This window comes from Momordica charantia, assembly GCF_013281855.1.
Source record: "Momordica charantia cultivar OHB3-1 chromosome 6 unlocalized genomic scaffold, Mcharantia_2.0 BLBB01000006.1, whole genome shotgun sequence".
NCBI classification, from domain to species: Eukaryota; Viridiplantae; Streptophyta; class Magnoliopsida; order Cucurbitales; family Cucurbitaceae; genus Momordica; species Momordica charantia.
In genome coordinates, this window is record NW_028275164.1 from 18,129,589 (window position 1) to 18,152,551 (window position 22,963).

The window sequence follows — 22,963 nt, forward strand, 5'->3', positions numbered from 1 at the left end:
TCTTCATTTAATTGTATTATTATTTTATTTTGCATCATCATGCATCTCACACACATTCACAAGCCTCCTACCCGGACTTTACCTTTTAGGATTAGATCGGAGACTGAGTAGTGTGACCTTCGTGGAATTTCGGTTCCCGTGCAGGCGCATGAAATTCTCCACTTAAGTTGACCATACTGCCAAAGCATATGGAAGATTTGTGGGCCATTATCCTATAGGATGCATTAGTACATAACTTCACACCATATTCATATTGCATTTTATGTGGGTTGTTCTGTCGTTCATGGCATATTGTTTTTAATAAAAAATTAGGGTCGATTTGGAGTTTTAACCATTAGGTTTTAAATGAACCACTTAAAAAAAAGAATAAAAAATGATTTACCTTATTTCTTCCTAACTATTTGTTTAAGTTTTGGATAGAGTGTTGCCTTTCAAAGGGGTTATAAATGTCCCTGTTGTAGGCACATAAACACTTTCAAACTTATTTACTCACTTGGGAGTTCGGCTTTATAACCCTAGAGTTTAATTTTATGCACATATTTATGTTTCTCTCTCTTAGGGTGAATTAGAGTCTACCATTACATTTGCATGCGTTTGGAATGTATTAATGATTGCATGAAGTATTTATCATATTCTTAGGGCAGTTTGTAGCATATTTAGATAAATTTTTTTTTCTCCTCCAAAGAAAATAAAATAAAAAAACTTATCCTGCTCATGCATCATTCTGCATGTCCATATCATAAATTAAAAAAATATATCTATCTTTTGTATGCATCGTTTTACATGTCTATATCATAAATTAAAATTTATCGTTCTAATGCATCATTCATATGTCTAAATATATATATTAAAAAAAAGCAATATTTTTGCAGGCATTGTTTCGCATAATTCCCCTAATTGGTGATCCAACATTTGCATCTCATCGTCTCATTCATATCAATTTTTATCTTAAAAAATCAAAATCTGTGCATTTTTCATTACATCATAATTAACACGAACTCTTAGAAAAATAGCTCAAGAACCACATATTTACTATTCTTTATATTCAAGGTACATAAAGCAACATAACATGGAAGAACTTAATGCTGAGCTAACGCAAATTAGAGACGAAATCCACGACCGGGTCATGGAAGAATTGAATATTGGGCTAAAGAAAATAAGAGACGAGATTCAAGAACAAGTCATGGAGGTGCAGAATGTAGAGCTAAAGAAGATGAGACAAGACATCGATAATATTCAGGAGCAAGTCATGGAAATTTTAAATGTCTTAAAGAATATTGTTACAGTTGGGGATACTTCTCAACCTAACAATTTAGTCGAACCTCATAATAATTCACCACCTAGGTTGGACCCACCTCTTTGTCAACCAACAGAGAGCTTCCCCCAACATAATTCATCACATGAAGCTCAGCTTTCCAAGAAAGGCCAACAAGCTCCTACAATCTGTCAGGTTGAATTCACATTCCAAGATGGACAAGCATCAAAGGCCATTCACTCAAATATTTTAAAAGGTAAGGAAAAAGAAAATGTTACCAATGGAAATGTTGAAGAGACTGCAGGGTAAGAATATGCTCAGAGATGGGGAGAAACAATGGAACAATCGTCAGTGCCTTTAATTAATAAAGAGCCACACCTTGAAATGAATAGAAGCTCTTTTAAAAGGAAAAATAAAGTTCAGGCAGTAGTTTCGAAGCGCAAGGGGAAGTACCAACAAGGATTCGTGGCATACAGTCCTTCTACGGTACCCATAAACTCATTGACTCTGCAGGATGATCCACAAACATTACCTGACAATCATAGTAGTCGGAGACAACTAAAGCGAGAGAGCTTTCATTCGATCCCAATATCCTATACCGAATTTTTATCCCAATTATTTCAAGGTAATCTATTAGCTCCCGTACCCGTAAAGCCATTACAACCACCTTATCCAAAGTGGTACGACCCGCATGTTCGTTGTGATTATCATGCAGGAGCTGTAGGTCATTCAATTGAGAACTGTACCTCACTGAAGCATAAAGTGCAAGTGCTAATGAGGGCAGGATGGCTAAAGTTTTCAAAGGAAGATGGTCAATACATGAAGCACTAGAATCATGAGTGTACAAGATTATTAAAATTAATGTTGACCTATTGCTTTGCATTATCAATAAAGTTTATTTCTCCTTTGAAGTCATCTTTGAGATTACTTGCTAGTGTTAAAACGGCAATGAAACTTTAGTCACCCATGATTTAGCTAAGTACTTGTAAGAAAGAATGTGAGTGTGTGGAAATTGAGCTATTTTTCTTAAAAAAAAAAAATCAAAGTCATACATTCACTCATGCATCACTCATATCATATCATTGGTGGAAAAAATAGTTTTTTTTTAAATGCTCTCAATAAAAAATTACATGATTTGAGATTTTCAATGATAATTTTTTATATGGTCTACTCTTATAATTCTTGTTAGTGGAGACCTTAGCAAGAATCATAAATCAATCATAGTAAGTCAATTGGAGGAAACAAAACCCAAAAAAAAAAAACAAAACAAAAAGTGAAAAAAGGAAATAAAAAATAAAAAAATCAAAAATCAAAGTTTTCAACGAGATATAATTTTTTTTTCAAAACTCAACCATTTTACCAAGCTTTGTTCTCGGGCTAAATCTTAACCCAAAGCAGCTTTATGTTAGCCTCCGTATTTCTTCTCATGTGCAAACCAGTAAACCATCATACTGGGGCAATGATGCCTTTTTCAGGTGAGAATCCAAAATTACTCACTCTCTATAAAACTTTGAGCCTAGCCTGCTTTAAGCCTAATCTACCTTGAGCCTAGCCTATCGATACATGGTAAATATGGTCAACATTGAGAGTTGATCATTTACTGCAAAAATCCTTTACTCAGTCCGTCACATACAATTTTTGTGATGAATATCCATATTTGCCTACTTACCAAAAAGGCCTTTTACCAAGCCTGCCACATCTAATTGCGTGGCAAATGTCCAAAATTATCCACCTAGTGTTGCCCTAAGAACTTTGAAAGTAATAAAATAGCATTGAGCTCTTATGATTGACTGCTTCATGAATTGGTACTTGTAGTTGCCCAAAAATTTCCCTACTAAGACTTCCTTCTTTCACTTTCTATTTCATCGTGTTCTCCTACTCAATTCTTGGTCTCTTATCTTCTTTTGAGTAAAAGTGATTCCAAGACTGAGGATAATAGTTTTGAGAATTGGGAAGTTAGCAACCTGACAAATAGTCTCAAGATCTCAGTTTGATAAGTTTCGTTTGAGAACAATTTTTACTGGAGCAGTAGCAAAGACATAATTTGGAACAGCAATTAGAGTTGCAAAAGGCGACTACGCATGATCAACTTTTTATATGTTATTGCACCCTTTTTTTATAAAAGGGTTGTGTCTGGCCAAAAAAAAAAACTTCGTCTAAGGCCATGACAGTGCTTTAGTTCAATGATTAGAGCAATCTTCTTTGCAAATCTTCAGACTGGGGCAAAGTCGAGCAATGCTATGTCGAGGCAAATTTGTAACTACATTATACAAAGCTTTGAGGCAAAGGTCATCTTCAGACTGATATTGTTACATTTCTCCTCGCACAAAATCTTCTTCACTTTGAGAAAAAAAGAGGTCATTTGCATTCAAAAGTGGACTACATCAACTGCACTTCGGAGCTAAGGTTAAAAGAGAGTCTTACATTCAAAAAGTGGGTTGCAGCAACATAACCATAAAGTGAAGCTGTTAAGAAACCCTTGAGAGTTGGATCTAAGAACCTTGCTAACGAACAAGACCCATAGAACTCAATCCCAAAAACCCCGAAAACAAGTATGGAATCAACCCAAGGAAAAGTTTTAGAACGGATTACCTTGATGATCAATATCAAGAGTAGAGAAAACTTGTTTCTAAACTCGTGATTCGAATCACTCCACAAGAGGTATGATCAACACCGCTTGAATGATCCTAAGATGCAAATTCTAAAGACACAAGAAATTGCACAAGAAATGGGAGATAAATCTCTCAACCAAGCTAATGAGAAAACTCACTTTTCATTCAACTTCAAATTGTGTTACAACAAGACATCTCAAGGCTATATATAGCCATCCTAACAAGTCATATGAAAAGTCTTAAGCAAATGAAAAGACTTGTAACTTACAAGAAATGAAAAGACTTGTAAATGAAAAGACATAACTTACGAGAAATGAAAAGACAAGCAAATGAAAAGGTTAAGAACATGGAAAGCCAACCAAAATAATTGCAATCCCGTCCATAATGAGGGATGTGAGTGTTTGACTTGGTTTTTGAATTGAATGAGTTGACTTTGACTTGTCTTGATGGAGTTGACTTTGACCTTGACCAAGTGGACTTTAACTTGCCATAAAAACACTTAAAAATGCATAACTTGCACCAAATTGAAGTGCATAGTTCTAACTTCTTGCACATCTTCCTTTATTTCTCTTGTCGAGTTCAAGAACGCTTGGACACGAAGTAGCAAAGCTTGTTGAAGTTTCCTAGCTCTCGATCTTGTAATCGGTCCATGAGGCATAACAACGGTAGCTCCTTGGTTCATATCATCCTCCCCATCTTCAGAAGGATTCGTCCTCGAATCGAAGTCATCAACTACATCAAAAGGAGACAAGTCAGAAACATTAAAGGTAGCACTCACTCCATACTTACCTGGCAAATCAATCTTATAAGCATTATCATTGATCCGTTCAAGGACTTGAAAAGGACCATCGCCTCGTGGTAGCAACTTAGACCTTCGTTGAGTTGGAAACCGTTCCTTTCGAAAATGTACCCAAACCCAATCCCCTGGCTGGAAAACAAGGAGCTTGCGTCCTTTATTGATGCGGGAAGCAACCTTAGTGTTTTGCTTCTCAATCCTTTCCTTAACTTCTTTATGTAGCCTATGGACAAGATCAACCTTTGTGCTAGCATCATAACTCACAAATTCATTAGGAGGCATAGGCAACAAATCAAGTGGGGAGATAGGATTGAAACCATATACAATTTCAAACGGTGTGCATTTAGTAGTACAATGGACAGCCCTATTATATGCAAATTCAATTAATGGCAAACAATCCTCCCAAGTTTTAAGATTTTTATCTATGATTGCTCGAAGCATGGTAACCATTGTCCTATTTACTACCTCAGTTTGTCCATCAGTTTGGGGATGACAAGTAGTAGAATAAACAAGTTTGGTTCCCAACTTTCCCCATAACACACGCCAAAAATGACTTAAAAATTTTACATCGCGATCACTAACAATAGTTCTAGGAATGCCATGCAAACGAACAACTTCCCTAAAAAACAAATCAGCAATCAATTTAGCATCATCGGTTTTATGGCATGGTATGAAATGCGCCATCTTGCTAAACCTATCAACCACTACAAATATACTATCCCTACCCTTCCGAGTTCTTGGTAAACCAAGGACAAAATCCATAGAAATATCAACCCAAGGAGTAGTAGGAACAGGCAAAGGTGAATATAAACCATGTGGTTGTAACCTAGACTTAGCTTGTTTGCATGCAATACAATGCTTACACACTTTATGCACATCATGCTTCATCTTAGGCCAATAAAAATGTTCAGCAAGCATATCATAAGTTTTAGAAACACCAAAATGAGCCATTAAACCACCCCCATGAGCTTCCTTTACAAGCAATTCACGAATTGAACAAGATGGAATGCAAAGTTTTCCTTTTCGAAACAAAAATCCTTCAAACAACATGTAATCATCAACAACAAGTCCTTTTTCACACGATTCAACAAAAGGAGCAAAGAACACATCATCTAGATACAAGGACTTGAGATGTTCAAATCCTAAAATCTTAGCATTCAAAGTATTAAAGAGAGCATACCTTCGTGATAAAGCATCTGCAACAATGTTCTCCTTACCTTGTTTATACTTAATCACATATGGAAATGTCTCTATAAACTCCAACCACTTGGCATGTCTGCGATTCAGTTTGCTTTGCCCTCTCAAGTGCTTTAGGCTCTCATGATCCGTATGAATGACGAACTCCTTTGGCCAAAGATAATGCTGCCAAGTGTGCAAAGCTCGTACCAAAGCATAAAGTTCTTTGTCATAAGTTGGGTACCGCAAAGAAGCACCACTCAACTTTTCACTAAAGAACATTAGTGGCTTATGGTTTTGCATTAGTACAGCCCCAATTCCAATCCCACTTGCATCACATTCAATTTCAAAAGTCAAATCAAAGTTCGGTAAAGCAAGTAGAGGAGCATTGCACAACTTATCCTTTAAAACATTAAAAGCATGCTCTTGGGATGTACCCCAAACAAAAGGAACATTTTTCTTTACCAATTCATTTAGAGGTGAAGCTAGGGTGCTAAAGTCCTTAATAAAACGTCGATAAAAGCTAGCTAGCCCATGAAAACTTCGAACCTCCCCAACATTCGTGGGAGTTGGCCATTCGCTAATAGCCTTAACTTTCTCACTATCCACCTCAACTCCTCGACTAGACACAATGAAACCAAGAAAATTAACCCTTTCCATGCAAAAATTACATTTCTTTAGGTTAGCATACAATTTCTCGTTTCTAAGTGTAGTCAGAACAGCACGCACATGCATTACATGATCTTCCAAAGACTTCGAATACACAAGTATATCATCAAAATAAACAACCACAAATTTTCCCAAATATTCACGCAATACATGGTTCATCAACCTCATGAAAGTACTAGGAGCATTAGTTAAACCAAAAGGCATAACAAGCCACTCATACAATCCATATTTGGTCTTAAATGCAGTTTTCCATTCATCTCCAACATTCATACGAATTTGATGATACCCAGATTTCAAATCAATCTTAGTAAAGAGACTACAGCCATGCAATTCATCTAACATATCATCTAACCTAGGAATAGGATGACGATATTTAACAGTGATCTTATTAATGGCCCTACAGTCTACACACATTCTCCAAGTTCCATCTTTTTTAGGCACTAAAATAACAGGCACACTACAAGGACTAAGGCTTTCGCGTACATACCCATGAGCTAACAATTCATCCACTTGCCTTTGAATTTCTTTGGCTTCAGTAGGATTAGTCCTATAAGCTGGTCGGTTAGGTATGGTAGCACCTGGAATGAAGTCAATCTTATGCTCGATGCCACGAAGTGGTGGCAATTCCTTGGGCATCTCCTCGGGAAACAAGTCCTCAAATTCCTGTAAAAGAGAAACAAAAATACTAGGCAAGGAGGTGTTAAGCTCGTTAGTAAGAAAACAAGACCCTTTGTACAAAAGTACAAGAACAGTCCGTTTCGCCATTAAAACATTCCTAACCTCACTTGAACTAGCATACAAGCTCACCGTTTTGGCTTTTCTCTCATTTTTCCCACTAGGCTGATTGCTACTCCCTTGCTTTTCACTCAAACTTTTTTTTTCTCTCAACTCATTTTCTTTTGTTTCTTTTTCACTTTTTGCTTTTGCATCAGCCTCTTGCCTCTTCTTTTCAAGTTTGCATTGATCAACATGCACATCTTTTGGTGACAAAGGTACAAGAGTAGTTTTTCTTCCATGATGAGTAAAAGAATAGCGATTGGCATACCCATCATACATTACCCGACGGTCAAATTGCCAAGGTCTACCCAACAATATATCCCCGGCATGCATAGGTACAACATCACACAAAACATCATCAACATATTTTCCAATAGCAAAAGAAACAAGAGCTTGTCTACTCACCTTTACCTCCCCACAATCACTCAACCATTGAAGTTTATATGGTCTAGGATGTGGTTTTGTCTCTAAGTTAAGCCTCTTGACCAGAATAGAACTTACAACGTTGGTACAACTACCACTATCAATAATCACACTACAAGGCACAGTTTGGACAAGACACCTAGTGTGAAATAAGTTCTCTCGTTGGTCTAGGCCATCCTCCTTAATTTGAGTACTGAGAGCTCTCCTAGTGACTAAGGACATATGTGTAGGGTCCTCTTCACTATACTCCTCACTCTCACATTCACCATTGTCGTCCTCTTCTACCTCATCTTCCTTCTCATCTTCTGTTACAAACTCTCCTTCTCTAATTATCATAGTTCTTCTATTAGGGCAGTCTCGACTGTAATGTCCTACTCCTTGACATTTCCAGCATTTAATATCCCGATTCCTCACATTAGGTTCATCAACTTTCTCTTTCCCCTTCTTGGAACTCTCTCCTTTCTCAAACTTTTCTTTTGGTTTCTCATATGCCTCTCGATTTCTAAGTTTAGAATCAGCACTCTTACTATCCGTTTTCCATGTAGAAGATGAATGGGAAAAGGGCTTAGTAGAATACCTTTGAGATCGCCTTTGGAGCTGCTTCTCAATTTTGATGGCAAGGTGCAACATCTCTTCGATGTTAAAGTAAGGTTGTAGATCAACCTTATCCGCAATCTCCTTGTTTAAGCCATTAAGAAACCGTGCCATGAGATTCTCCATGTCCTCTTCAAGATCCAGCCGATTCATCAACGTATCCATCTCCTTGTAATAGTCCTCCACAGACTTACTACCTTGTCTCAACACTTGGAGCTTTTGCGCTGTGTCCCTGTGGAAATGTCTAGGAACAAATCGCCTCCTCAACAACTCCTTGAACTCATACCATGAATCGATTGGCGCCTCAAGGTTTCGTCTCCTAATTGACATTAATTTGTCCCACCATGTTACTGCATAATCTTTGAATTGAGCAAGACATAGTCGTACCTTCTTTTCTTCACTGAAATTATGGCAATCAAACACGAACTCCACTTCTTTCTCCCATTGAATGTACGCTTCCGGATCAGTCTTACCATAGAACTTCGGAAGTTTTAATTTGATGTTTCCCAAGTTTCGATCAACTTGAGCATTCGCTCGTGGGGCTCTTTGGAAATTATGATAGCCTCTTCCCCGGCCTCTCCCTCGATCTAAGCCACGACCAACGTGTCTATCACCCCCTCTTGGACCCGCTAAAACTGTAGCCTGATCGTCCTCCCAATGATCGGATCCATCACCTTCATACTCATCCTCATCCATAACACGTGGTGGTGGAGGTGGTGGAACTCTCTCCTGAGCTTGGTTTTGAGTCTCCAACCTTCCTATCCGTTCTGTCAATGCCTCCATGCTACGAATCATTCGTTCAACAGTTCCTTCTAGCGCCTCTCTCCTCCGGGCATCAGAAATATTGCCTTCATCTCCAAGATTAGCCATGCTGTAAAAACAAAATAGAGTGACAAGAAATGGACCTCACAAGCACTCCCTCACTAATTCACTCGTTAGTGAAGTTCACTCGTGTTTAACCCTCAACACTCAAAATAATGTATCGCTCCCTTACAATCTCTCCCTCACAACTTAGTACACTCTTATGCACTTCAAACAAATCGGTAAGTGAGTCTAGCAAAGTTAAAAGCTATGTGCATTTCAAGTGGTTTAGACAGCACATAAGAACTCAAACAAGAGTGTGATTTTGGGAGTAACCCGAATAACAACAAAGAAACAAGTTAAGAAAAAAAAATAATGGACAGAGTTATAATGGAAGCTAGAAAGAAACGAAAGTAGAGTTAAAGATAAAGATGGTTGGGAATTAAGCAACAAGGAAGTAGCATGAGATTTCAATGCAAGGCTACACAAAGAAGTAATGACAAATGGGGTCTTCTATGTTTTTTTTTCTTCTTTCTTTCGTTTTTCTTTTTTTTCAGTTATGGATCAGCAAAAGCACAATAATGCTAACAATAAATGCTTTCACGTTCAGTTTTTTTTTTTTTTTTTTATAAATCAATCAGCAAAGTGCACGAATTTCACCACTAAGAAAGTCGAATCATAAGACTTCAAAGAAGACAGATTTGTAGATAAGATCCAGATCTATAATAATGCAGAAGACGAAAATTGGAAAAGATGAATGGAATTGATACTTTTTTTTTTTTGTAATTTTTTTGACAGAATGCATATGCTTAGATATAATAAAACATAAGCAAGGAACACAGAATTCAAAGAGATAAATGCAAGGAAACATATATCCGATCAAAGAGCCTAATGCTCTGATACCAAAATGTTAAGAAACCCTTGAGAGTTGGATCTAAGAACCTTGCTAACGAACAAGACCCATAGAACTCAATCCCAAAAACCCCGAAAACAAGTATGGAATCAACCCAAGGAAAAGTTTTAGAACGGATTACCTTGATGATCAATATCAAGAGTAGAGAAAACTTGTTTCTAAACTCGTGATTCGAATCACTCCACAAGAGGTATGATCAACACCGCTTGAATGATCCTAAGATGCAAATTCTAAAGACACAAGAAATTGCACAAGAAATGGGAGATAAATCTCTCAACCAAGCTAATGAGAAAACTCACTTTTCATTCAACTTCAAATTGTGTTACAACAAGACATCTCAAGGCTATATATAGCCATCCTAACAAGTCATATGAAAAGTCTTAAGCAAATGAAAAGACTTGTAACTTACAAGAAATGAAAAGACTTGTAAATGAAAAGACATAACTTACGAGAAATGAAAAGACAAGCAAATGAAAAGGTTAAGAACATGGAAAGCCAACCAAAATAATTGCAATCCCGTCCATAATGAGGGATGTGAGTGTTTGACTTGGTTTTTGAATTGAATGAGTTGACTTTGACTTGTCTTGATGGAGTTGACTTTGACCTTGACCAAGTGGACTTTAACTTGCCATAAAAACACTTAAAAATGCATAACTTGCACCAAATTGAAGTGCATAGTTCTAACTTCTTGCACATCTTCCTTTATTTCTCTTGTCGAGTTCAAGAACGCTTGGACACGAAGTAGCAAAGCTTGTTGAAGTTTCCTAGCTCTCGATCTTGTAATCGGTCCATGAGGCATAACAACGGTAGCTCCTTGGTTCATATCAGAAGCTAAAGGCGAGAAAGAATATTTTTATCAAAGATCTTGAGCTAAACTCAAAAAGGGGCAAGATACACGAGATGAACTCTTGGGGAGTCACGCAACCCATTCTCAAGATCATTTATCCAAAGAACTGGACTCTTTTATTCACTTGGTCATAATCTCTTATAAAAGCTTCAAAAAAAAAATTTCTTTTATTGTTCAAGAGATTTGACAAAATATCTTTGAACTCTTTGTTTCATTTTCTTTAAAAAGGAAGCTCGCTGACTTCTGTCATCGTTAAGCTTGATGGAAAATCATGGTTTTCATCCTCGTTTGTTCATAAAGCCAAATCCATCCAACACTCTTGTCAGTTGCAAGGCCGAGGTTATGAAGCAGTTTAATCAAGCAAGATGTACAATGCTATGAATTACTCTAAACTGGCACATGAGTTACCTCTACAAAAGAAGCCCACCAAGCTTGATATAGTTTGAGAAATTACCTTGATCGAGTGAAGGCATTCAAAAAAAAAAAAAACAGTTGATGTGTTTCTTCCAATGTTGACATTACCTTTTCTCATTTGATTCTTTGCTAAATCATTGTTAATAAGAAGGATGAGAGTATACAAAAAAGTAATATCTTTGCAAAATATGAAAAAACTTCTTGTTTTCTCAACCATATTTTCACAATCATGCATTCACATCACTTGCATATATATTCTTCAAAAAAAATAAACCGTTTTCACATCATGGTTAAATTGTGAAAATTTAAATATGATGCATTTTGCATTCATAGCCACATTCTATTATTTGAGCAAAAATAAAATGAGCATCATGCATACATGTTGCAACCATTTAGCTTTTAGAATGCATATACATTATTGCATCATGTATTGAGGCTCAAATTCATTGGTTAAACTAAATAAAAAACAGATCATATACTATCACACATTGTTAAGTGATAAGAATAAATGGAAGTAATAAATGGAGCATCATTTGTCATTCTGATATTGGGGCAATACACATTTGTAGATGCACCAATCCATCATAAAATAGTTGCGTCAGAGGTCGCGCAGCGGCTTCCCGTAGAGCCTCCTACAAATCTCTTTAGCTTTTTCTCGGCCTTTAGAGTTAGAGCTAGTTGATAGGCCACACTCAATTGTCAGCAACAAGGTACCCGGTTTTCATTAACTATTTCTGGCATGAAGCTCTTTCGTTTACAAGAGGACGCAATTAAATGACCGATCGACGTCTCACCTGCACAGGTACCTACACAGTGTAGTGTCGGTTGCCAAGATAAATAGAATTGGTCTGACCTCTCGCTCGGATGTCAGACTCCCGCTACGATGCCATTGGAAGTTCCCATTAGCATGAACACGTCGTTTTTGTTAGTCTTGTTGTCATGTGTCAAAGTGCATATCTCATGCACTTAGCTTTTAGGAGGATATTCCAAGTCCTGCACTTAGATAATAAACCTCTAGTAAATCAAATAACTGCAGTTTTTTTTTTTTTTGAGAAATTGCATTTTAATCTGTTGGAGCTAGTTTTCTACCTCACACGTGTCATTAAGTTTGTGAAGCCAAGTTTTATCACCTAAGTATTTCGACTGTCTTTCGAGCCGGTGCCGTTATGACCGATCCGACCAAGATTTCCTTTGGTCATGTTCCCATTCTTTGTTTGAACTGACCTATATGTGTCTCGCTTAGCCTCATATTTCAACAAACTCCACAATAGCATGTCGTGATTCAAGCTTACCTTAAATGGCCGTTAAGGCCTTATCAGGAATCCTGTCAGAGACCCTGCCTATATATAGAAACCATTTGCCTCTATCAAAGGTACACAAACACTGTATTTTCCCTCGAATACAACTCGGATTCTTCCTAACTTGGGCATCGGATTGTTTTCTCTTGCAAGTCTCTTGCTCAGTAAAATTCAGCTAATCCTCAAGGTCATCATTCCGTCCAAGCCGAGCTCGTAAGCTTGGTAATTTTTGTAATCAAACATTTATCTTCGGTTAAATCGAACCCTATCCAAGTCGAGGTCGAAGCCTGTTGTTAAAGTCAGGTCCGTCGCATTTTATCATTTGGTTAAATCGAACCCGATCCAAGTCGAGGTCGAAGCCTGTGTTAAAGCCAGGTCATTTGCATTTTATTATTTGGTTAAATCGAACCCAATTAAAATCGAGGTCGAAGCCTGTTGTTAAAGCCAGGTTCATTGCATTATCATTCGGTTAAATCGAACCCGATCCAAGTCGCGGTCGAAGCCTGTGTTAAAGCCAGGTCCATCGCATTTTATCATTTGGTTAAATCGAACCCGATCCAAGTCGAGGTCGAAGCCTGTTGTTAAAGCCAGGTCCATCACATTTTCTTATTCGGTTAAATCGAACCTGATCCAAGTCGAGGTCGAAGCCTATTGTTAAAGCCAGGTCCGTTGCATTTCTTCTTCGGTTAAATTGAACCCGATCCAAGTCGAGGTCGAAGCCTGTGTTGAAGTCAGGTCCGTTGCATTTTATCTTCGGTTAAATCGAACCCGATCCAAGTCGAGGTCGAAGCTTGTGTTGTAGCCAGGTCCATTGCATTATCATCTGGTTAAATCGAACCCGATCCAAGTCGAGGTCGAAGCCTGTTGTTAAAGTCAGGTCCATTGCATTATCATTCGGTTAAATCGAACCCGATCCAAGTCGCGGTCGAAGCCTGTGTTAAAGCCAGGTCCATCGCATTTTATCATTTGGTTAAATCGAACCCGATCCAAGTCGAGGTCGAAGCCTGTTGTTAAAGTCAGGTCTGTTGCATTTTATCATTTGGTTAAATCGAACCCTATCCAAGATTGAGGTCGAAGCCTGTGTCAAGCCAGGTCCATCGCACTTATCATGTCAATTAAATCAAACCCGATCCAAGATCGAGGTTAAGGCCTGTATCAAGTACGAGGTTCTTTGCATGTCGGGATCCCGCCTAGTGTCCAGTTGGGTCCATCTCTATCTTGTCTTGGCTTAATAAAATTTTCGCCTTCCCAAATACTTTGTCTTTTGCCTTTGTCTACCCTTTTAGTTCTGCAAGGATACAAAAAGGGGGGCAAGCTGTAGACACCGTATTTGGTCCGGCTTCATTTTAGTTTTATTTTTAATTATTTAATTTTTATTTTATTAAATACTATAAGTTAACTTTATTATTAATTTTAAGATAAAATTTAAATTACCTTAAATTAAATTTGTTTAAGGATTTCGATTTTATAAATAAGAAATTAATAATTGATTTTGTTTAGATTTGTTTAAATAAAATTTGATTTTATTAAAAGATTTTATTTTTTGTAAATGAAAAAATCGTTTTTTTCCTAGTCAAACCACCCACCAACGTAGCTTCCTTTCCCTGATTTTCTCCTCATCTTGTTTAAATTTTTCATATTACCGTTAAATTTTGTGTATTTAAGAGGAGCAGAGAGCATGCATGAGAGGGACCTGACACACAAAGAACACAACTTGAGAACAGGGGCAACAGAAATCTCATAGAAATTCGTTTTATTCAAATTTCCTTGCGCATAACACAACTTCGAGAATTTGTCTGGGCATCAAATCTAACTTTACTTCACTCTCATTGTGGAAATCTCCTCAAATTCCAATTCATACATGGTAAGTTCAATCATCCCACCCTATTTCGATTACATCAGTCAACTATGAAAGTTTTTTTTTTTATTATTTTTTTCCCCCTTCTTTTCTCTTGTCCCAAGTGGATGATAAACAGGGAATGGGGAAAGCATGAATCCGTGATTTTGCAATAGAATAGACAAGTTTTATAGTGGGACGAATTATTGAGTTTTCACCCCGTTTAACAGAGAAATAGAGATTCTTCGTGATGGTCTAATGGCAGTCTCAATTCACGTCGTCTCTGTCTCTTTCCATTTCGTCTTGCATTGCCTTTTTTTATTATTATTATTAATTATTTTTTATTATTAATTTTTTTAAAATCGGTTTCTCCCTCTATTTTTGAATAAAAGAAAATTGATTTTTTTTAAATAAATTTTGTTTTAAAGTTAATAAATCTAAAATCATAGGTATGTAAAGTTTGTTTTTGGAAGATTTATTATTTAAGATTTGAAAATTCTGAATAAGATATCTTAAATAAGTTTGTTTAAATCAGATTATTTATTTTTATTATTATTATTTTTTTTGTATAAAACGGTTTCATACGAATTTTAAATCCAATACAAAATAAAGAGTTTTTTTTATTTAAATTTTCGTTTATAGTTTTTTTTTCTTTTTTTTTAAATAAAATTAAAAAATACAAAGGTTTGTATTTTAAAAAAGAGTATAACGTGTATCCTAAGGCAATGTCACATTGGCAATGCACTAGGGTATTGACATACATTACATAAGTTTGAGTCTTTACATGTTTCATTTTATTGTTGTTTTTACTAAATAATTGTTTTAAATAAAAGATTTCATTTAGAGTTTTTTTTTAAACAAAATTTAAAAATACAAAATATGTATTTTAAAAAAAGAGCATAGCTTATATTTCAGAGTGGTGGCACATTGGTGTGATGCTTTAGTGTCGATACTCATGTTGCAAGTTCAAATCTTAATATTTCATAAAATTAAAATTATTTTATTTATTTATTATTATTATTATTATTTTGTGTTAAATAATTCTTTCAAAAACTCCAATGACGGGAATTGGAACCTGCCAATATTCTCGAGGTGTCAAAATTTTTCTAATGGCTTTCGTGCCACTCATATCTATTAATTCATATCTTATAATAAAATGTGAATTAATATAATATGAGACATTTAAAATAAAAAAATATTTTTTTTTGGGACCAAATAACATAATAGGATAAATTTTGACAAAATGTGGTACCGTTTTCGAACGGGTGTTGTAGGGTGCTAACATCTTCCCTACGCTTAGTCGACTCCCGAACCAACAATCTGTTTTCGCAGACCTTGTCTTTATTTTTAGGTGACCAATCACACCTCGTAGATGATTGGTGGCGACTCCAAACCCTTATCTCGAAAGAGACCCTTCAAGGGATGACGTCGCCCGCTACGCGTCGCGATGACGTTGCAACAGAAATAATTGATGGCAAATTTAAGATAAAAAAATTCAAATTCAAATATGTAAAAATTGAAAACAAATGCTTTTTTTTAGGTAAATATATTAAAAAAAAAATCTCACAACCACATGTGAAGGCACAACACGAAAGTAAATCAAGAAAACAAATCTCACGTCGAGATAGTCATATGATAAGAACTCAAAGAGCAGCTCCTAGACCAGGTAGTGCAACAATAATAGACCTGAGCTTTCAAGGCACGCTAGAGGATAGAATGTGACCGACCCACCCCACCCGCATGAACTCTAGCATCGCTCCCTCCAGATAAAAGAAAGAGTCGAATTCTAGACCAAGCGCCATACACGACGACCAGCAAACTTCCCTCGCACTAATGTGACAAACCCAAACAAGATCAGTAAACCAATATGCAACCCGGTGAGAAGAACCAGCTCAAGCAATCATGCCAGACCAGACCTCCCAACTAAAAGGGCACTCAAAGAATAGATGATCCCAGGACTCCGTGCCAGCACAAAACACACAAGAAGCCGAGACGGAAGAGTCCCAATGACATAAGCGATCCTTCATAGCAAGTCAATCACACACTGACAACCAAGCAAGAAATAATGCTTCAAAATACTCCTACCAAACCAAAGAAAACCAAGGCATAGGAGGTCGGGCAGGCCACAACACACCTCAAGCACTCGACACCGAGAAGAGACTTAATGATGCTGGAATCCAAATTGGCACATCAACCCTCCCAACAAAACCGGTACAGATGAAATCTCGGAGACCAAATGCCGAAGGTCAGTCGACCCCCAAGACCAACACCACGAACCATCACGAAACAGAAAATAAGCAACCTGCCCGACACGAGCTTGCAGCATCATAGATAATCCAATTACCAAACCTCAGATAAATCGGACCCCCCGAAAGGCAAGCGTCATGCCATGCAAAAAACGCTGACCATCTCCACCAATAGCAAACCGAACCAAAGGTCGAAAAGCATCTCAAATAGAAAGAATATCCCGACAACACCCAAGAGAACGGAAGCTAAGCCCAAACAGTCCAAATACAATTCCCCGAAGAATATAAGCCTCCACTCAAACCACCCAAAGAGCAGCTCGCGTAATGAGAAGCCAGAGCAGCTTCATTATAGCTATAGAATTCCAAGATGTCAAGTGACGCACACCCAAACCACCCTCTCGTAAAGAAATACACACCTCAGACCTTGTCACCTTAGCCTCCGACCGCCTGCTCTCGCGCCCCTTCCACAAGAAAGAACGCAAAATCTGCTCAACATCATTAACAACCAACTCCGAACACGAGAGACAAACCACTCAAACAAAGTCTGACAATCACGATGAGAAACTCGGTGCGAAAGGAGCGGAATCCTGAGATCATTTGTAAAATATAGTTCATATTTTGACACATGAAAGACAATTCCTCATTTCTTTACCGCTTAGATTTTGTATCTTTTGGTTAAAAAGCGAGTGGAATTTACGAAAGAGGGTTTGAGAATGTAAAAGTGTAGGATCCAGACTAATTTGTGTCGAGTAGCTGATTGAGCCCATGTAGATAGAGTGGGCCTAGGCCCAAAATTAGGTCCAAAAACATCCAAAGGCAAAAGAATAATGAAAGAGAAGAGCAGGTTGTATTCTTGTGAGAGAAGGAAGAAGAGGGGGGGGGGGGGGGGGGGGGGGGGGGGGGGGGGGGGGATAATGGATGGTGATGTAAATTGACAAAACAAAGGGCAATGGTATTTGGTATTGGTAGTACAACCATGGCCATGATGTTCATTTAGTGGCATTGTCTATGGTGAGGGGCCAGAAAGTGCAAATAAAAGCCATCCTCCCCTCCATTTTATATATTTTTGGACAAACTTCTCTGCTGGTAACAACTAATTTTTTATGACACATCTCTTTCATGTTTTTACAACTCATTGCAGGTTGTTGAACCCATTAAATGATCTTGCGCTCTCTCCCTCTCTCCTCGTCTCTGTCTCTGTCTCTCTTTCTTGTCTTTCTTAAATCGTCGGTATCGGTGTGTCGTCCCACGTACATTTAAATATATGCATTTTAATCTCTAATATTTTAAAATTTTATTTGTCTAATACATCATTTGATAAACTTATAATTAGGTCAGGAATTGAGAGACAATTAGGAATTTGGAGGAATGATTAGAAACTTTCTTGGATTAGTGGCCTAATTTATCTCCTCTAAATTTTTACATACTGGCTCATTAAGTATCAAGTATCATGTTAGGTAGGTTTTCACTAATTTTAAATTTCCAACCAAAATGATATAATTGAAAAATGTTAAAATGAGACGCATGAAACTAAATTAAAATCTTTTAAATAATAAAGATTAAATTGGAAATAGCACTAAAATATTTACTTATTTTTAAAATAACATCTTGATATTACAATTTTTATGCTATTTAGTTTTAAATTAAAATAGTCTTAAATTATATTATGTTACTTTGTTTTGGTCCATAAGTTTTTAAAGATTACATATTAGTTCCTTTAACTTTTATATATTTTGTTTTATTCTTTCAACTTTTCTATAAATTTCTTTTAGTTAACATATTGTTAATTTTTCATTCCTCACTTAATAAGAACTCAAATTTGTTCTAATTATTACTCTTCATACTTAAATACTTGTTTGATTAAGTTAATTAAAAAAGGTGAAAAAACTTTTTTCATGGAAGCTTCTGAGATTTAAATTGAAATAAAATATTTTACATAATTATAAGGGCTGATTTGTATAAAGAAGGGGAGGGTGTGCCTAGTTTCCAATTTTATTTCAAATAAATAAGGGGATAGCATGATATAGGTTGCATACATGAAAACTCTAGTTTTTTCCATTATTTGTGATAGAAGCTATGATCCAAGAAATGATGATATTGATGATGTAATAATTATATTCATTATCACTTTTTCACTTTAATTATTGTACTAAATTTTGGGCATAATTATTGTTCAAATTCCTAATTCTTCAGTTGAAATAATAAGAAATTACAACTCAAATATTAAAACAATCCATTTCTCGGGTTGAATTCAAAAGATTGATCTATAAAAGTATATGGAAGCATATCTATATCTATTATCGAAAGAGTACAGTACAAGTTTTATTTTTCAAGATAGATCACGTTTTGGCTTTAAATTTCGTTTCTCCATATAGAGAAGTAATTTTTCTCTGATAGGGATGAGAGCAACATGACATGAAAAACTCTATTTAACGTCGGGGACCATAGTCCTTTTGTAATTGACCAAATTAACCGTAAAATTATAAGTGCCCCTTATTTCTAATTGAGATCTTGTTAAATTAGAAATTAATTAATAGTATCTATAAATGTATTTCCATGGTAATTTTAACTCCCATCTAACAAAATTAATACATAATCTAATCACTTCCTTGGAGTTCAATTGAGATAGGCAAAATACATTTAATAATTGCATCTGTGATATATTATTAATTTTCCAACAAAAAATTCTAGTTTAGTCTTAGAAATTTTTAATGGTCTAATTTGGTCTATTGTTGGACAAAAATTAGAAACAGACGGCAAACATAAACTTTTATTAGAATTCTTTACATTAAAAAATAATACATTCGATATTACCGCAATTTTTTCAAACCATAAATTTTTTAATTATTTATTATTTTGCCTAATACTAATAGAGAAACTAAAATGATAAAGAGAATATTTAAACATAAGTAGATAAAGTATTAGTAATTTAATCAAATAGTAATTTAATCCTTAATATTTTAAGGCGCTACGTTAACCATATTGTAAAATTTAATATATATTTTTTTTACAGAGCCAGCAAATATAGTATGTTTTTACTTTATAAGATTGATCTATTGAGAAAATATATTAATCAATATTCTATTTTTGTTTTATCCAAATTTATTAAATCTAAACAACAGTTTAATATAAAGTTTTATAAATAAACCGACTTATTAAAGAGTTTTTGTTTGATCATAGTTGACATATTGTTTAACTAAAAATTCTAATTACGATAATTGTGCTGCTAAGGAATATATAGGCCGTAAAAATTAAATCGATGGAGAGAAAAAACCACTGAGTCGATTTAAAGAAAATTGACTTTATTGGCTAGGAAAAAAAAACTAAAATTTGTCTTAATTGATTAGAATCTAGAAGCCACTGAACTTTTAGGGTTCAAATTTAAAGCGATTAAATAAAATTATAATTTTTTTTATGTATCTTTTTTTTTTTTTTTTGATCTTACCTCCCCTTGAGTTCTTATCATTTAAAAGTATTTTGATTTTTTTTCTTTCTATATTAACGTGATTCAACAACTCAGTTTACTTTTTTTTTTCCTTTTTAAATTATTGCGTTGTCTACTAAAAATAAAATTTATTGCATTGCAATGATAAAGATAAAAATTTGAACCTTCTAAGGTCTTTGATGTTGAATTATACTCATGTTGCTTTCTTAAATTTGTTATTTCATCTAATTAGGACTTGAAATTGTAATGAATTTAATACCCTCAATTAATAACTTTTTTCTTCTAATTTTTACAATTTATGACTAGTTACAAGCATTTGTCTGATTATTTTTTAATTAATGGTTCTTCTAATCACAATAGATGTTTTTTTTAAGTTTAGGTCGAACATCTTTCATTTTCTAGTTCATATGAAGTAATTTTTTGCTTATTTAATTTTTGTATTTAGCTTCGGGTATCTTTATAATTTAATTTGAACATTAATATAGCTTGATTTTGAGTATTGGTTGAAATTTTTGCAATCCTATTAGTTGGTAAATAATTTCCTAATTTAATTTTATCATTTGGTCAAGTTTAAAATAAAAAATTGAACCCAAATTAAAAAGGAACAAATAATACTCAAACATTTTTGCAAACCAATTTGTAGGAGTACTCATTAATTCTTCTATCTAGCACTAGCAAAATGATGGAAAAAGACAAAGCAAGAGGAATGGAGAGAGAAGAGTCAAATTTGATACCATAAATTTCATCTAGAACAAAAAATACAAAAAAGCTGGAATTATATTTCCATTTTGAGAGAGAACAAATTAGCAAAAAAAAGACATTTAAATCTAAATAAAAAAAGAAAATATTCTCTCTCTCTCTGTTTTTCGTTTTTTTTTTATTTAAGAAAAATAGGTCCAATCCATCCCATCCATCTATCTCCAAGAAAGGATCCAAATTTTTCAGTGCCCAGATCCAGAAAACACTCCCCCTTCCGCTGGACGATGAGAAATGAAGGGCTGTGATTTGCGGGCGTAGAGTAGTTAAAATAGAGCGCGTAGCATGTGAATATTGCCCATTTCCCTCTTTTCCCTTAAATAATTGGCCCCAATCTCTGCATGTGTTCACGTGTCTGTGTCATCCAGTTGCCGTTAATTACACCATCATGCCCTCTCTTCTGCCTTCGCAATTGCATAGGATTCTAGATGGGCCCCACCCCCTTCTTCCTCTGCATACTAAAATTTAAAAAACTATATATCACCTTCACTTCCCCAGTCGCACTACTGGCGCGTGTCCGTCGTATGCATTCCCACCACATACCTTCAATTCTACCAATCTCGCGAAGAAAAAAGAGAGAATTATAGGTTAATTCTCTAAATTTTTATTGAGAGTATCTACTAGGTTAACTTTAAGATACACTGCTGACTTGAGTATATCTAACTGATTGTGGTAAATATTTTGAGTTCAAATTCTCACACTCATATGTTCTATTTAAAAAAAATGTTAAATAGATCTTTGATCGATTATATACAAAATTGAAAGTTTATGAACATATTACACACATAATTCAGATTTATTCGATACTTTTAAGGTTTAAACTTATTAGACACAAAATTAAAAGTTTAGGCTCCGTTTGATAACCATTTTAATTTTTGGTTTTTGGTTTTCTGTTTTTGAAAAACAAAAACCAATAATCGTTTTTTGTTTTAAAAAAAAGAAAACCAAAACATCTTTGGTAAACATTTTTAGTTGTTTGTTTTTAAAAAGTTAGAAAATTGAAAATACATATTAGAAAGAAAAGATTTTATGTAGAGTAGAGATGATAATGGTGTGGGTGCGAGTGAGGATTCTCTCCCTCATTCTCATGCTCGTGAAAATTTTTAGTCTCCGTCTCCACCTCGTTCTTGGGTCTGAGAGATGTTCTCAAGAAAAGTTATCGGTTTTATAATTGTTTTTAATTATTTTTATAATTTAAGTATAAAAAATGTGTAATAAATATATTTTAATTATTTAAAGAATGGAATCGGGGACGAGGACAGGGTCGGGACATGCATTTTCTATTTTTGGGACCCGACTCTGCATAAATTTTTTTGTAGAGACATGAAAATACTAGAGAGACGTAAATAAACTTTTGGAAGCTAAATTTTAGAGAGATAAATAAAAATATTTAGAAAAAATAGTGAAAGAAAAAATAAAGACAAGAAGAGAAAATTTTTAGAGGAAAAAAAAAGTCAGAGGAAAAGATATGTTAAAGAAAAAAATTATAAAGAAAGAGAAAAATTACCGTGGATCAAATTTAGAGATAAAAACAATATTCAAAATATAATTTTTAGAGAAAATAAATAAATACAAAGATAAATAAAAGTTCGAGTGAAAGAAAATTGAACGATAAAATAAAATATCATTTTCAAAGGAAAAATAGATTACGAAGAGAAAGAAAAATTATAAAAGATGAAATTTTAGAGAGAAAAAAGTTAGGAAAAATATTAAATTTTGAGAGAGATCCATGAAATTGGCCCGTTAGAAAAAAACAAAAATACATAAAAATTTGGAGGGAAACAAATAACAATAAATATTTCAAATATGAAAATTTTAGAGAGAGAAAAATAAAGTTTGTAAAGAGAAATTTAGAAATAAAAAAATTTTAGAGTGAAAAATAAATTTTTTAGAGATAAATATGAGAAAAAAAAAGTTGAATATTAAAAGAAAAAAATGAGATTTTGAAAAATAAAAACCTCTCTTTTGAAAAGTACTTTTTTTTTTATTTTTGAAATTTACCTAGAATTTCAATTTCAAAATGGTTTTTGAAAAACAACAAACAGAAAATTGAATTGTTTATCGAATAAGCATGTTTTTGAAAAACTAAAAACCAAAAACCAAA

At 34.8% G+C, this 22,963-nt stretch overlaps 1 protein-coding gene across 1 annotated transcript; it reads right to left on the bottom strand.

Moving 5' to 3' along the window:
* Window positions 1–1,736: 1,736 nt before the first annotated feature.
* Window positions 1,737–9,172, bottom strand: LOC148210835 (uncharacterized). The gene is made up of 6 exons (XM_088125211.1): window positions 8,286–9,172; window positions 7,568–8,069; window positions 6,996–7,171; window positions 5,129–6,461; window positions 4,657–4,903; window positions 1,737–2,044 (listed from the first exon to the last, which is right to left on the bottom strand). Exons 1-6 carry the CDS (start codon window positions 9,170–9,172, stop codon window positions 1,737–1,739), a joined length of 3,453 nt encoding a protein of 1,150 aa, XP_087981337.1.
* Window positions 9,173–22,963: the final 13,791 nt, after the last annotated feature.

Bases quoted from the DNA above. Each gene is read 5' to 3' on its own strand.
- LOC148210835 (XM_088125211.1), bottom strand. From the start codon at position 9,172: ATGGCTAATCTTGGAGATGAAGGCAATATTTCTGATGCCCGGAGGAGA. The intron at 7,172-7,567 runs GTAATGTATGAT...TCTCTTTTACAG, and splicing joins CTTGGCAATTTGACCGTCGG to GAATTTGAGGACTTGTTTCC. The intron at 2,045-4,656 runs GTAAGTATGGAG...TGAAAACTTTAG, and splicing joins TTATAAGATTGATTTGCCAG to CCATCCTGCCCTCATTAGCA.